The sequence below is a fragment of the Sinocyclocheilus rhinocerous genome, unplaced genomic scaffold (genome assembly GCF_001515625.1).
Source record: "Sinocyclocheilus rhinocerous isolate Xijiao unplaced genomic scaffold, SAMN03320098_v1.1 scaffold449, whole genome shotgun sequence".
In the NCBI taxonomy this organism is placed as follows: Eukaryota; Metazoa; Chordata; class Actinopteri; order Cypriniformes; family Cyprinidae; genus Sinocyclocheilus; species Sinocyclocheilus rhinocerous.
Genome location: NW_015652285.1, coordinates 1,568,232 through 1,583,246, shown reverse-complemented (window position 1 = coordinate 1,583,246; position 15,015 = coordinate 1,568,232). Strand labels below are relative to the sequence as shown.

Here is a 15,015-nt window from a genome sequence, read left to right as displayed (position 1 = left end):
AGAAATACATGTGTGTGTGTGTGTGTGTGTGTGTGTGTTTGCATGTGTGTTAGGCAATGTAGTCATACCTGTCAACATTTGGGTACCAAAATTCGGGAGGGGGGGTGAAGTCAAAAGTAACAATTTTTATATTATATTATATTATATTATTATTTTTATATTGATTTAAACAATTATTATCTAACAATTATGTTCATTTAGTAACATAAATATATCTTAGTGTAGGCTATATCTTTAGAGTTTTATACTTCATTGTCTTGTTGATCCTCCAGGTCACATTTACAACTGTGTGTTTTCTGCGTAAAAATAAGGGTCGTTATTGGCTTTGGTTTAAAATGCAAATTCATTCTCTGCCAGCAGGTGGCGCTTTTCGCCAGGAATATAGCCGTTTCCCCGGTAACTGCAGTAAACAAAGCAGCACAGCACCTGACTTTGAAACTTGCAGCGCTCATATTTAATCATTTAAATAGCCTTTTTGAAGTGTAAGCTATATCTCATTATTCATGTAAATATACATTTACGTGTATATTTAGTTTTTTTTCCACTGGAGCACCACCTGAGTCTTCTCCTCCCATTTCTACCAGTGATCATTGTTTCCTTCCCGCCGTACTACCTGCGCAGATATCAATAGCATCACTAGGCTGTAGGTTGCCAAGTTGAGGGGACAAATGGGTTGATAGCTGAGCTGAACCAGACAGTTATTGAAGTGCAGAGGATGGATTCTATGATGGTGGAGTAGAACTGTTTCAGCAGCTCCTGTGGCAGGTTGAACTTCCTCAGCTGGCGAAGGAAGTACAACCTCTGCTGGGTCTTTTTAACAATGGAGTCTATGTGAGTGTCCCACTTCAGGTCCTGAGAGATTGTGGTGCCCAGGAACCTGAATGACTCCACTGCAGTCACAGTGCTGTCCATGATGGTGAGTGGGGGGAGTGCAGGGGGGTTTCTCCTGAAGTCCACGGTCATCTCCACAGTTTTGAGTGTGTTGAGCTCCAGGTTGTTGAGACTGCACCAGACAGCCAGCTGCTCGACCTCCTGTCTGTAAGCAGACTCGTCACCGTCCTGAATGAGGCCGATGAGTGTGGTGTCGTCTGCAAACTTCAGGAGCTTGACAGAGGGGTCTTTAGACGTGCAGTCGTTGGTGTAGAGGGAGAAGAGCAGTGGGGAGAGAACACAACCCTGAGGAGCTCCAGTGCTGGTTATACGGGTGCTGGATGTGTATTTTCCCAGCCTCACTAGCTGCTGCCTGTCTGTCAGGAAGCTGTTGATCCACTGACAGACGGAGGTGGGCACGGAGAGCTGAGTTAGTTTGGGCAGGAGGAGGTTTGGGATGATAGTGTTAAAGGCCGAGCTGAAGTCCACGAACAGGATCCTCACATAAGTCCCTGGTCTGTCTAGATGTTGCAGAACATAATGCAGTCCCATGTTTACTGCATCGTCCACAGACCTGTTTGCTCTGTAGGCAAACTGAAGAGGATCCAGCAAGGGTCCAGTGATGTCCTTCAGGTGGGCCAGCACCAGTTTTTCAAAAGACTTCATGACCACAGACGTTAGAGCCACAGGCCTGTAGTCATTTAGTCCTGTAATTTTGGATTTCTTTGGGATGGGGATGATGGTGGAGCGTTTGAAGCATGAAGGGACTTCGCACAGCTCCAGTGATCTGTTGAAGATCTGTGTGAAGATGGGGGCCAGCTGGTCAGCACAGGATTTCAGACAGACTGGTGTAACACAGTCTGGGCCTGGTGCTTTTTTCCTTTTCTGCTTCCGGAAGACCTGGCGCACCTCGTCTTCACTGATCTGAATTGCAGGTGTGGGGGAGAGGGGGGTTGCTGGAGGTGTGAATGGTTGTGTGGAGAGGTGTTCAGGGCGGGTGTGGGGTGTTTTTTCAAACCTGCAGTAGAACTCGTTCAGATCGTCTGCCAGTTGCTGATTCTTCGCAGTGCTGGGGGATGGTGTCTTGTAGTTGGTGATTTCTTTTAGACTTTTCCACACTGATGCCGAGTCGCTGGAAGTGAACTGAGTCCTTATTTTTTCAGAATAATTCCTCTTTGCCACTCTGATCTCCTTTTCCAGTGTGTATTTAGCCTGTTTATACAAGACATTATTCCCCTTCCTGTGAGCATCTTCTTTGGCCTGACGGAGCTGTCTGAGTTTTGCAGTGAACCATGGTTTGTCGTTGTTGTAAGTTAGGTGAGTCCTGGTAGGAATGCACATGTCTTCACAGAAACTGATATAAGATGTTACAGTCTCTGTGAGCTCGTCCAGATCGGTGGCAGCAGCTTCAAAAATGCTCCAATCAGTGAGGTCAAAACAATCTTGTAAATCCTGCTCTGCTTCATTAGTCCATCTTTTTACAGTCCTTAATACAGGTTTCGCTGATTTCAGTTTCTGCCTGTAGGTCGGTATTAGATGAACTAAACAGTGATCAGAGAGCCCCAAAGCTGCTTGTGGAACAGAGTGATATGCATTCTTTATTGTGGTGTAACAGTGATCCAATATATTACTGTCTCTGGTGGGACATGTGATGTGCTGTCTGTATTTTGGCAGTTCACGGGAGAGATTTGCTTTATTAAAGTCCCCGAGAATGATTAAAACAGAGTCCGGGTGTTGTTGTTCTGTGTCTGTGATCAGATCAGCGAGTTTCTGTAAAGCGGTGCTCACGTGTGCTTGCGGAGGAATGTACACACTTACGAGAATGAATGAGCAAAACTCCCGCGGCGAATAGAATGGCTTGCAATTAATGAAGAGCACTTCTAGATCTGGACAGCACATCTTCTTTAACACAGTTACATCTGTACACCACCTCTCATTGATGTAAAAGCATGTCCCGCCGCCGCGTGATTTCCCCGTTGATTCTGCTTCGCGATCCGCTCTGAACAGCTGAAAGCCCGGGAGGCTGTCCGGACTGTCCGGAATGGCGTCTTTCAGCCAGATTTCCGTGAAACACAGAGCAGCAGAGTTTGAATTTGTCCGGGGATGGATGCTAGGCAACGGCGTTCTGAATCCGCGCTGCCTTAGCTTCACGAGCGCGCCGGCTCGCTTCCCCTGTCTGCGCGTCCTGAAGCGCTTGATCAGCGCCACAGCTCCCCTGACTACAATGTCCAGCAAAACATCAGAATAGTCGAAAACCGGTGAAATATCGGGTGGTGTGTACTGCCGAATGTCCAGCAATTCGTCTCTGGTGAAACTGATTGCAGGGATATAACTAAAGACAGGACAAACTAACAAAAACATAAAAACAACTGCGGAGCACGCCACGGAGGCAGCCATCAGCGTCGGCGCCGTCTTGGGTGAGCCTGGGTGAGCCAATAATCATTATATGATTATTCATATAATGAGGTTTGGCCCTTACAAATTATGGGAGTTTTACCGGAAGCGAATGTAAATAGCCTACGCCCAGTGGGATATTTTTTTTTATAGAAAGATTAAAAATACGGGAGAAATACGGGAAAATACAGTATTTAAACGGGATGATAGCGGGATAGAATGGTAATTTCATTTATTTTACTTTTATTTTATTTGTTGTATACTTTAATTCAGCAATAATGCATTAAATTGATCAAAAGTGACAGTAAAGACATTTTCCAGAAAAATTATAGATTTTCTGGAATAAATTACATTTTAAAATATGATTTAAACAGTTTTTTTCCTTGTAATATTTTGTGTGTGTGTGTGTATTTTTGATCAAATAAATGCAGCCTTTTTTAAATTTAGATGAATATGTTCATCTGGCCAGTTTTGATTTGCAATTTATACTTGTCTCTCAATCTTACCAGTTTTTTTCAGCTGCTTTTAAAACTTTTTCAATTACAGTTTGCCATTAGGATAGATGAAGCTGAAGACTTTCGGAGTGTTGGCCAGAAATCAATCACTGCAGACAACACGGATGAACTGCTTCAAAGACACAGCACTATTAGAAGAGGTAAGAGCTTTATTTCCTAATTCTGTCTGTCATTCCAAAGCATCCATTCTGAACACCCTTGTAACAAACTCACAACCGGCTTATGATGCCCTGGAACCTCTTAGCAGCAGCCAAGCACCTGCCAAAAAGCTAAATCTCTACTGGGGGCTTTGGCAGACAAATAATGCTATAATGAAACTGTGTTACGGCCTAGGAGCCATGCAGATATAAACCTAATGAATCAAGAGGAATTGTTCTCAGATTTGCCTTTGGGATCTTATAGCAGGAATGTTTGGATTTCTCGCCACAAAATATCTTTCAAATATGTGTGTGAATAGAGTTTTTTGCTATCTGCCATAAACACTGTAGACTAAAGCACACCAATGTATTACGAAGCTTGTGCTCTATCCTCAGGGATGTTGGAGAAGTCAAAGCTGGTGTTGAATAAGAGTCGTGAGTTGCTGGAATTTTTGAAGGACTTCCAGTCCCTGCAAGCCCTGCAGTATGGCAGAGCTTCTCACAGGGCCTGGAGCAGCTTTGGAAAGGTGGAAGGTTTAATGGAGATTCTGCAGGACAGACGCCGGCAAGTGGACCTTTGCATGAGACAACAAAAGCATGAGCTGGAAATGATCTACCGGATACGACAATGGGAGAGACAGGAACAGGAGGTAAGTCTCGCTAGCAGAGAAAAAGTCATTTATTATAGAAAATGGATGTACTGTGTCTTAAGTAAATACAAGATCTGGCAACTGGACAACCTTGGAATTTGTTGTCGTGATTATTCATATAATGAGGTTTGGCCCATACAAATTATGGGAGTTTTACCGGAAGCGAATGTAAATAGCCTACGCCCAGTGGGATATTTTTTTTTTATAGAAAGATTAAAAATACGGGAGAAATACGGGAAAATACAGTATTTAAACGGGATGATAGCGGGATAGAATGGTAAAATACGGGAGAATCCCGGGAAAAACGGGAGGGTTGACAGGTATGCAATATTTGTTTTGCTGATAACATTTCAACAGACATGCTTCCCACTAAATTACTGTTATGATGATGTATGTAGAGTGGACTGCATTCATCTGTTGAAGGTTGCTGCTTTCATTTATGTATCGTGATGGAGTTGTCATTCACCAGAAGCTGATTATGCAGAGAACACACACAGTGTTTCCGAGCAGATGCTGAAAGAAATGTAACATTCCAGATCTCAGATATTATTTTTTCTCAGAGAATCAAAAGGAATTTAACAATTAACATTGACAAGTCTTTTAGAGAGATGAAAAAAATAGCTTGAAAGAGTCATTTGTTCACGAATCGGCCTACACACAGGCCCTGAAGTATGGCAGAGCTTCTCACGGGGCCTGGAGCAGCTTTGGAAAGGTGGAAGGTTTAATGGAGATTCTGCAGGACAGACGCCGGCAAGTGGACCTTTGCATGAGACAACAACAGCATGAGCTGGAAATGATCTACCGGATACGACAATGGGAGAGACAGGAACAGGAGGTAAGTCTCGCTAGCAGAGAAAAAGTCATTTATTATAGAAAATGGATGTACTGTGTCTTAAGTAAAGTCCTATTAAAAATAAATAAATAAATAAACAATAGATATGGCATCAGTTGCACCAGTTTTAGTGCACTACCATTTAAATGTTTAGGGTCTGTAAGACTTCCTTTTTTTTCTTTTCTTTTTTGTTTTGAAAAAATAATACTTTATTCAGTAGGATGCATTAAATTGAGTTGTAAAGACATTTATAATGTTACAAACATTTTCTATTTCAGATAAATGCTGTTATTTTGAAGTTTCTATTCATCAAAGAATCCTGAAAAAAAAAATCCACAAAAATGTTAAGCAGAACTGTTTTCAACATTGATAATAATAAAAAAAAAATTTCTTAAACACCAAGTCAGTGTATTAGAATGATTTCTCAAGGATCGTGTGACACTGAACACTGGATTAATGGCTGCTGAAAATGTAGTTTTGCTGCTGAAAATTCAGGAAAAAATTTAATTTTCACTGCCATTTTTGTAATGAATAGCTTGGTAATTAAATACAATATGAAGAATATAGCTATAATCAGTAGCTTTTTGTGTGTTCACATTAGATTGTCCAAACTCTCACATGGTAAAGATTATTCAAGCATGCTCAAAGGCACTCTGCAAAAACACACTGATGACTGGCTGCCTTTTTAAAAATGCCGAACTAAAATAACTGGCCAGCATACTTAACATGCTGAGAGGGGGACAGGGCACATGCTTGTGTTTGATATGATCCCTGTGGAAAACCCACTTACTGCTTTCATTAAAGGGCACTAATGCTTTGAATAACAATGTTAAATTTAAAATATTATTAAATGTTGTTACTGCTAATATACTTTTTTAAATCACTGTGAATAATATCCATAAATGACTTATTTTTATTATTCAGCTAATAGATATTTTAATTGAATCATTATTTATTTCATTAAACCTGGAAATAAATGTATAATGTTAAAAGAAGAAGATAAACTCTTTCTAGGTATAAGAAAAAAAATTAAGGAAAAAAGCCTGACAGTCAGGTGTTTTTGCTTTCATTGGAGGTTTTGGAGCATGATCATCAGGTTTAATGCATGTCAGATTGAGTGTTTCTGTCAATAAGTACATACCAAATAATAAAATGTTTATTTATTTTTTTATTTTTAGCTTATATTGTTATGCTGATTAGTAGAATCATTTTCTCTTGAGGTCTCACACTTTTAGACCCTGTTGCATTTTAAAACTGTGTCATATGTGCTTTTAAACAGGTAACACAGTGGTTTAAGGAAAAGGCTACTTTGTTTCTGGAAATCAGTCAGCTGGGTTCATCTCTGTCAGAAAATGAGGACTTGTTACGTGAATACAAAGAGTTTGAACAGAAAGCCAAGGTAAAAGATTGCTAGACTTTTTAATGAACTGATAAAATACCTATATATTGAATAAAATATTAAACTCTCATTTTTCAAGATGAAAATCAAATTAGTTTTCTTTTCTAAAAATATTATGATTAAGTGAGCATATGGATAAATTTAAAATTATTTCAGTTCTTTGGTTTGAGAGTGGATATTGGCATTTGTGCTCAAGAATTATGGACTGCTACATAACTTGAAAAACTGATTTACTAAAAATATTTCAGGTGTTTCATCATGTTTTCCTTTCTGTGATCTAAATATTTCAAACAACATGTTGTGTTGTGCTTGATGCGTAATCGGTAATCAGTGTTTTTTTTTTTTTTTGCTTGTTTTTTTGTCCTCGTGTTTCCATCCTGTTAAATTTCATCATTTGTGACATAATTTTAGTGGGAAAACAACATCACAGGCATCAGTAAATAACAGCAATGGAATCATTTCATAAATATAATTACAGAAATGTGTATGGTATTATATAGCTTTTAAAATGTAACTTTAAGTTGGAACCATCATGTAAACTAATTCTCATTCTCTCATTGAGCAGCAGTGACAGTAACATTAGATCTCTATTTCTGTTAATCTTAGTGCTATTGTGAAAATAATCAAGTTATAATAAAGTGCTTAAAGGGTTAGTTCACCAGCTCTCAGATTCCATCAAAAATATCTTAATTTGTGTTCCGAAGATGAACGAAGGTCTTACGGGTTTGAAACGACATGAGGGTGAGTAATTAATGACAGAATTTTCATTTTTGGATGAACTAACCCTTTAAGTTTGACCACAGCACATTACTGCAAGTCTGAGAAAGTCTTATACCCTCATAGAAATACCTTACAATATTACAACACAATCATAATCTTTTTTTTTATTATTATTATACTTCTTCAGGAGTGGGGTGTGCTGGTCGAGAGGTTGTTACAGCAGGCGTCAGATCTGCTTTCCTCAAATGAGTCCACAAAACTTCAGCACTTGTCAGAGAAGAGTGAAAAACTCAAAGCTGCACACGAGCAGTTCTGGAGCCTCATGATGAATCGTCTGGCTCATCTGAAGGAGAGCAATGCCTTTTACAGCAGTGCTAATAAAGTATGTAATGTAGTAGCACTTCACATGCTTTGACTAAGTTGAGGTTTGGGCTGATAGAGCCCTAACTCTTGGTAAACATTTCAGCGGCTATATTTCTTCTGACCACATTCTAGAGATTTGTGTGTCATTTGTTTTTTTGTGGTTGAAGGTAGTACCCCCTAGTGGAGATGTCTAATGTGAGTGATTCATGGAGTGTGTTGCATACAGTGATATAGAGCTGTTTAGTCATGACATCAATTTATATCCAACCCAAATTATTAATTTGCCATTTGGGTAATCTGCAAAAATGTCAACAATTCTGTGTTTTTCTGTCAATATGGGGTGCTGTGTGTACATTAATGAGGAAAAAAAATTAACTTAAATGATTTTAGCAAATGGCTGCAATATAACAAAGAGTGAAAAATTTAAGGGGGTCTGAATACTTTCCGTACCCACCGTATATATATGAATGATGATAATGATTAGAAAATGCATTGAAATTCAAAGTAACACTATGTTTTTATATTGGTCATAAAGCTTTCAAATATTGACTCAAACATTAGTCATCCGCATTTGTGCATTAAAAACACAGGATTAAATTACATCTTTATTTTTTTTATTTATTTTGGTCCCCAGGCATTTGAGGTGCTGGGCACCGTAGAGATTGCTATAAAGGAACTGAAGAATCAACCTCTGCCATTACCTGCACTGGCTAGGAAACATGAAGAGTTTTCACGGAGTATAAAAGACACATCCGCTGAGGCTCTTCAGAGAGGTCAGCTGTTAATTCAAAAGCTCGACCCACAAAGGTGAGAAGACAAAGAGCAGATGCTACAGTGTGGTAAAAAATAGAGCCTATATCACAGCAGATATCCAGACTCCAGGTTTTCAGTGGATTGATAAAAGGATTGGGATGTTCTGTGCAGTGTCAGGCATCCATAGGGCATGTGTGTTTGTTTGTTTGTTAGTGCCCAAGGTGGAGGGCTGCAAAGGATGCTGGGATACATCAAAGAGAGAATGGCGGTTCTGAGCCATGAGTGTCACGCCCACAGAGAGTTAACAGGCAAAAGGCAGCAGCTGGTGTCTACATTTGAAGAACTAGTGGAAAAGGTCAAATTTGTGGCAATCTCTGTATGTAGTTGATATCTAGATCTAATAATAATTCTAATAATAAATGAGGGTGATAATAATTGAGGGTGAATGTCATGAAATGTCCTTTTTTTTTTTTTGGCAAATTAATAATAATTATAATTAAAAAAATGTAAATTATGTAAAGTATTTTCTTTGTGATTGCTATTGCTATTTGCTATTCTTATTTATCCTGATTAAAAAAATTAAATGCAATCATTTATTATTATTATTTGCTTATTATTATTACTTTTTAATCATGCTAATTAAATTACACATCAAATTTAAATATTTATTTATTGTATTTCATAATGTCAATTTCATTTTTATTTATTTTTTAGATTTTGTAGACAAATAGAAATGGTGAATATTTTCTTAAAATGTTATTATTATTATTATTATTATTATTTAATAATTATTATTATTTATTGTATTTCATAATGTCAATTTCATTTAACATTTCTCCACCCAATACTACTACTATTACTACTACTAATAATAATAACAATAACTCAATTACATAATTTATGCAAAGTATTCAAACATCATGGACCCCATGGATGCTTTATTTGCACATGCCTTTATGCTGATTAAAAATGCAAAAATGTATTGAAAATAAATAAATGTATTTATTTATGCTGTAAAAAAAAATCAAAAACAAAACTGATTTAACGTACATGTTTTCCTAAAATTAACCTACAATTGAAATGCATCATTCGATTATTTCTTATATGCTGATAAATCTGCCGTAAAGTTGTAGCTTGTCGAGAAGTGCATATATTTCCTCATTATTATTCATTTCAAACTCCTGAATCCCCACAGGTCTCTGCTTGGATTAAGAGCAGCAACAGTGTCCTCTCTTCTAGTACAGAGCCTGGTTCATCTCTAACTAAGGCTGAGGACACCCTTAACAAGCATGTTGAGCTACTCTCACAGTCTCAGGTGACTTAATGCTTACCTAGACCGAGAATACAATATGATACGGAAAGTTCAAAGCAAGTTGTTATTTTACCATTTCATACAACCCCTAAAAAGTAAAAGTGCTATGAAGATCTTCTCATAGTAATCAGGTCTTTCTCTGAATGGTGCTTTTTTTTCTGCAGGATGCTATGAGAGAATCAGAGGCTATAGCTGGTTTTATAAAGGAACTAAAGGGGCTGGAATCCTCAGATACAGTCGAGTTGTCTAACAAAGCTTCACTTCTGGCAGAGGAGATGAAAACACTGGTTAGAAACATTTCATCACATGTGGAAAGCCTCAGACCCTATGTGGACTTTCTGCGCTGTGCAGATGAGGTATGGTTATGTTTATAACATATATTTATAGTATTGAGGTATCCAATTAGACTAAAACCTATATTCTAATGATGACATTTTGTGTGGTGGCACAGGTTGAGGAGCAAATAAGGACACTTCAGGAATGCTACAAGAACAGGCCAGAAGAAGAGGAGGAAAATGAAGGAGCAGGTGCATCCATGAAGGATATGTTAGATGCTAAGTGGCAGTCATTGCTGCAGAAGTTTTTCACCATGCAGGACCTGGGCAACAATTTTATTAACTCCTCTAACATGGTAAGAAACTTTGCAAAGCATTTTAACGCAAACTTACAACTAGTAGTCTTTACAAATCTATGGCAGTGTCTTGGGGTTTAAAACTTTTAAATCCTTATTTTCTTATTGCAGATCAGTGGCAACCTGAATCTAAACGTTAAAGCAGCAGAGCATGTTGTAGAAAAATATATGGAGACACTGACCAAGAAGAAATCTGAATTAGCAGACTTGTGGACATCCTGGCAATTGCATTATAGTCACATAAAATCTGTAAAGAAGCAATGGAAAAAAATGAAGGATCAACTAAAAAAGGTAACTTTTGATTTCTCTCAGAAATACATCAGATTATGGAAGTAAAAATTATTTGTGAAAAGCTCCGTATTATTTTAAATAATTATTAAAGCATTTAAAAAGACTGTAATTTTATTTCTTCCAACAAAATCTTATTGATAAACCTGATACGCTATTGATACATTTTAAGTGCCCTCAACTTTTTTGTTAATTGCCTGCAGGCTCTTCACGATTTAAGGGCAATGGAGGAGATTTTTGCTCCAGCATCAAAGGTTGATTTGGGGGGTGATTCTCAGGCTGTGTCTAAACTACAGGAGAACTTCAACACTGTAAAGCCAGAATTCCTGGTAAGAAAAATCATTTGATTTCATTATCGCTTATGATTTGTTGTCTATACAACTAAGCTCAATTTTAAAAACTTCATAGCAACTGAATGCAGAAGTGGAATTCCTGGTTAAGACATCCGAGCTGCTCAGCTTGAAGGGAATACCGGTAAAAGAGAAGAACGAGAGAGTTTCTGAGCTCCTGCAGCTACATCAGCGTGTCAGAGATAAAATCAGGGAGTATGAAACCGTTCTCAGTATGGCCGGTAAATTTCATCAGCTTTATCAAGAGGTAAAGTCCCATTTCTGTCAGAACACTTTAAAAAATCATTTGACAAGAGATTGTAATGGATTTCAAAACCAGAATTAATATGCACTGTTAAAAGTCAGCCACCTACTCATTCTAATGAATTATGAGAAATAATAGGATTATGAGAATTAAATAGTGAGGGCTTAAAAATAAAAGCATTTTCGAAGCCACTACTCATTCTCTAGATAACAGCTGTGCAGACTGTGTTCATTCATTTAGCCAACGTCACGAGTTGTATCCTAACAACTATAAATTGTGACTAAACACTAGTAATAGTATTATTATTTATCATCATCATCATCATTATGTAATAATAGTATACAATTGTTTTAAACGGTACTGAATGAGTGGACACTTGCTGGACACTTAATTATCACCATCATCATCATTATTTAATAATTTGATACAGTTGTTTTAAAAAGTACTGAATGAGTGGACACTTGCTGGATAATTGTTAACTGTTTTTCTCAATCTCAACTACCTTGTAGAGCTAAAAAATTATATTTTTAATTTTATGTAATTAATTACTTTATTTATTTTTTTGATTTTGTAGACAAATAGAAATGATGAATATTTTCTTAAAATGTTATTATTATTATTATTATTATTATTTAATAATTATTCTTTCTATATTATATTATATTATATTATATTATATTATGAAAGTTGTTGCCTAAGCAATTTGATTCTTTCTTTTTTTTAAGCTGGATACTGTATTACATGCAGAACCAGTGACTGTGTTCAGTGACACCAGCCAGGCCAGGACTCAGTTGACCCAACACCAAGAGAGGCAGAGGCACATTCGCCATCTGTACAAGCTCGCTCTCTCGCTGGGTGCAGATCTCACCAGCACTGTGCAGCAGTCGGTGTGTCAGTTACTTAACAATATTGCATGCCCTCATTATCTTCAAAAGATTTCAGGCATTCTTTGGATTCCCTTACCTGAACCTGACAACTTTCTTTACACAACATAATGTGAACAGTACCTGTAGAACCATCATGTTGATCATTTCTTACTTCTTCATGCATAAATACATACTGATCCTTGTTGCTTTGATAGAAACAGTATGAAACAAGTTCCGTAAATGACCATTCTTCTCCATTTAACCCTTTCTTTATGCTCCAAGCGTCTGCTGGTGTTGTCAGTGCAGCAGTTACAGGAGAAACTGGAAAAATTGGAGAGAGGAAGCGTTGAATGGATTACTGAGGCCATCAAGTGTGAAGAGAGTTTGATGAGCAACGTCCACTTCTGCCTCTATAAGGAAGAGATCGGTGAGGTAAGTATCGTAAGTGTGTATCAGTCAGGGTTTGGATCAATCACTAATTTCTCAGATTTCTACTAATCTCATCTAAAGCTCAATTCAGGAAAAATATTGGGTCATGGAAAAACAATGTCGTTGTGTCTCAATTTCATCATGTGATTTTAATAGTGGTCTTTTGGGTCCACTAAAATATTTATTTTTGTGCCCCAAACAATCATAAGTTCAAATCATAAGACCATCTCTCTGACTCTTAGAACTCAAAGGGTCATTATTTGCTGCTGTGCCATTAAGAGTGCAAACGGCCCCTGTGCGTGTGAAACAAGACCGTTGGGTCCAATATAGTTTTTAATGTTCACATTCTTCAGTAGCAGCCTCTTTTTAAAGCTTGCATTACATTGTACAGGGGTGATGGGTTTAAATGTGCACAAATAGTTGGTCATGTTCAGTGTTGGGCTCTTTACTCCAAAATTTAATTTATTACTCGTTACTAGTTACTCCTTTCAAAAGTAATTTATAAGTAGCTATAATTTCTCTGTTACCCATATATGATTATGTTTCATGAAGTATTTTATCAAAAGAAATCACATAAGTTCATAAGATTTTTAATTATAGTAATATAATTTATATTGGGATCAGAGGGATGTGGGTGGGCAAGCCATGTAATGCCAAGAGTAATGCCAGAGTAAAGTAATGGCAAAACTTACACATCAGTGTTCAGATCACCTTTTCTCCTGACAAAATCAATATTTCCATCCCCTGAATGTAAGCTTTTCCATATTCCAAGCTTTCCTGATGCACTAATGACTTCATGTGCCTGTGCAAGTCGTGAAAATTATGAAAATAAATCTAGGAAGTATTGGATTTCAAATCAGTAGGGATTGAGGCATCAAAAGTAACTAAGTAATAAGCTGTTTTATGGATGGTAACTGTAATATTATTACTGAAATCTTAATAGTAATTAGTTACACTACTAGTAGTTACTGCAAAAAGTAATATTATTACTGTAACTAGTTACTGCCCAACACTGGTCATGTTTGTAAATGTATTCTGAATGATGGTCATAATCTGAATGATGCTGGTAAGTTGTAAAAGAATAGAACAAGCCATTTTAGCAGCTTAAGTTTCATGCTCTTGTTTTCACTGGGGAATAAATAGAGTTTTGGAAGTTAGTATGTGTTCATAGTACTTTTTATTTTTAATTTTTAAAAGATCACTGAAGCTTTGATTCCTTATGCCCTTATTGTCTGTAATTTTCTTTAAAGATGTGTTAACTCCTTTTCCCAGCCCACAGATCCAGGGCTCAGAAACACACTTGTGTTGGGCTTTTGTGGCTGACTCTCATTGTCTCTCTCCCTGAATTATTTATAGCTTGTCTACACTCGTTAAATTTAGTCTGTGAACTGCAGGGCTTGTCTCTCCCTGTGTTGACTGAGGGATCCTGCCATTTGTCTCTCATCACTTCAGATAGCAGGAAGGATTCCACCCTTATCACATACTTACTGCCCCCCAGCCACAAAATCCAACAGTCAATCCCCAGGATTACACCGCAAACCTCACAGGGCACTGAACATCAGATAGATTTCCTTCCTTATGACTTAGTTTCATGATGTCCTTTATGATTTTTTGATTATGGCACAAATTTGTTTTTGTGCATGAGGATTAGCCATATTTGATTTTCGTCTTTTTGTTGTTGTTGTTTTTACTGACACACTGATAATGTTAATAATAGTTTAATTTCATGGTTTGGTGAGAGATACCATAATTCATTACAAATATTTTAGAATGTCTTAAAAAAAACAGTCTGTTACTATTATGATAATATTGTAATCTCTGTCTCCCTCTAGAGGACAATAATCTTACTTTTTTTCCCTCTCTAAATCAATAGGCATAGGCATTTAGACCAGTGATTCTCAACTGGGGGGTCAGGGGCCACTAGGGGGACTCAGCAAATGTTTAAGGGTGCCCCAAGATGACCTCATTTAAAATAAAGACAAAACAAGAATTAATATAAGCTAAAAAAATCTATATTTATTTTAATTCGCCCCATCAACAATTGTTTTCTTTTAATAATTATAAAAGTGAGATTTCTGACCTGGATTTTTCATATAAATGAATAAATTCCATGGTCATTTTTATACATTTCATGAATGTACTTTTTCTACTTATGCCAAACATATTATCAAGTAGAAATTGTGAGTAAAGGCCTTATGCTTAATCATATTTTGGTAACTTAAAGGGTTAGTTCACTCAAAAATTAAAATTAGGCTGCGTTTT

At 37.2% G+C, this 15,015-nt stretch overlaps 1 protein-coding gene across 1 annotated transcript in view; it reads left to right on the top strand.

The window, feature by feature from the left end:
- The window catches only part of LOC107714357 (coiled-coil domain-containing protein 141-like), a 31,430-nt gene that overhangs the window by 6,623 nt on the left and 9,792 nt on the right, over positions 1-15,015 (top strand). Inside the window, exons 4-17 of the mRNA XM_016520179.1 lie at positions 3,811-3,919; positions 4,313-4,566; positions 6,678-6,797; positions 7,705-7,899; positions 8,515-8,687; positions 8,847-8,988; positions 9,829-9,948; positions 10,110-10,301; positions 10,397-10,576; positions 10,688-10,867; positions 11,068-11,193; positions 11,273-11,461; positions 12,184-12,345; positions 12,607-12,756. Of these exons, the coding sequence (XP_016375665.1) occupies positions 3,811-3,919; positions 4,313-4,566; positions 6,678-6,797; positions 7,705-7,899; positions 8,515-8,687; positions 8,847-8,988; positions 9,829-9,948; positions 10,110-10,301; positions 10,397-10,576; positions 10,688-10,867; positions 11,068-11,193; positions 11,273-11,461; positions 12,184-12,345; positions 12,607-12,756 (2,292 nt within the window). The remainder of the gene's footprint in view (positions 1-3,810; positions 3,920-4,312; positions 4,567-6,677; positions 6,798-7,704; positions 7,900-8,514; positions 8,688-8,846; positions 8,989-9,828; positions 9,949-10,109; positions 10,302-10,396; positions 10,577-10,687; positions 10,868-11,067; positions 11,194-11,272; positions 11,462-12,183; positions 12,346-12,606; positions 12,757-15,015) is intronic.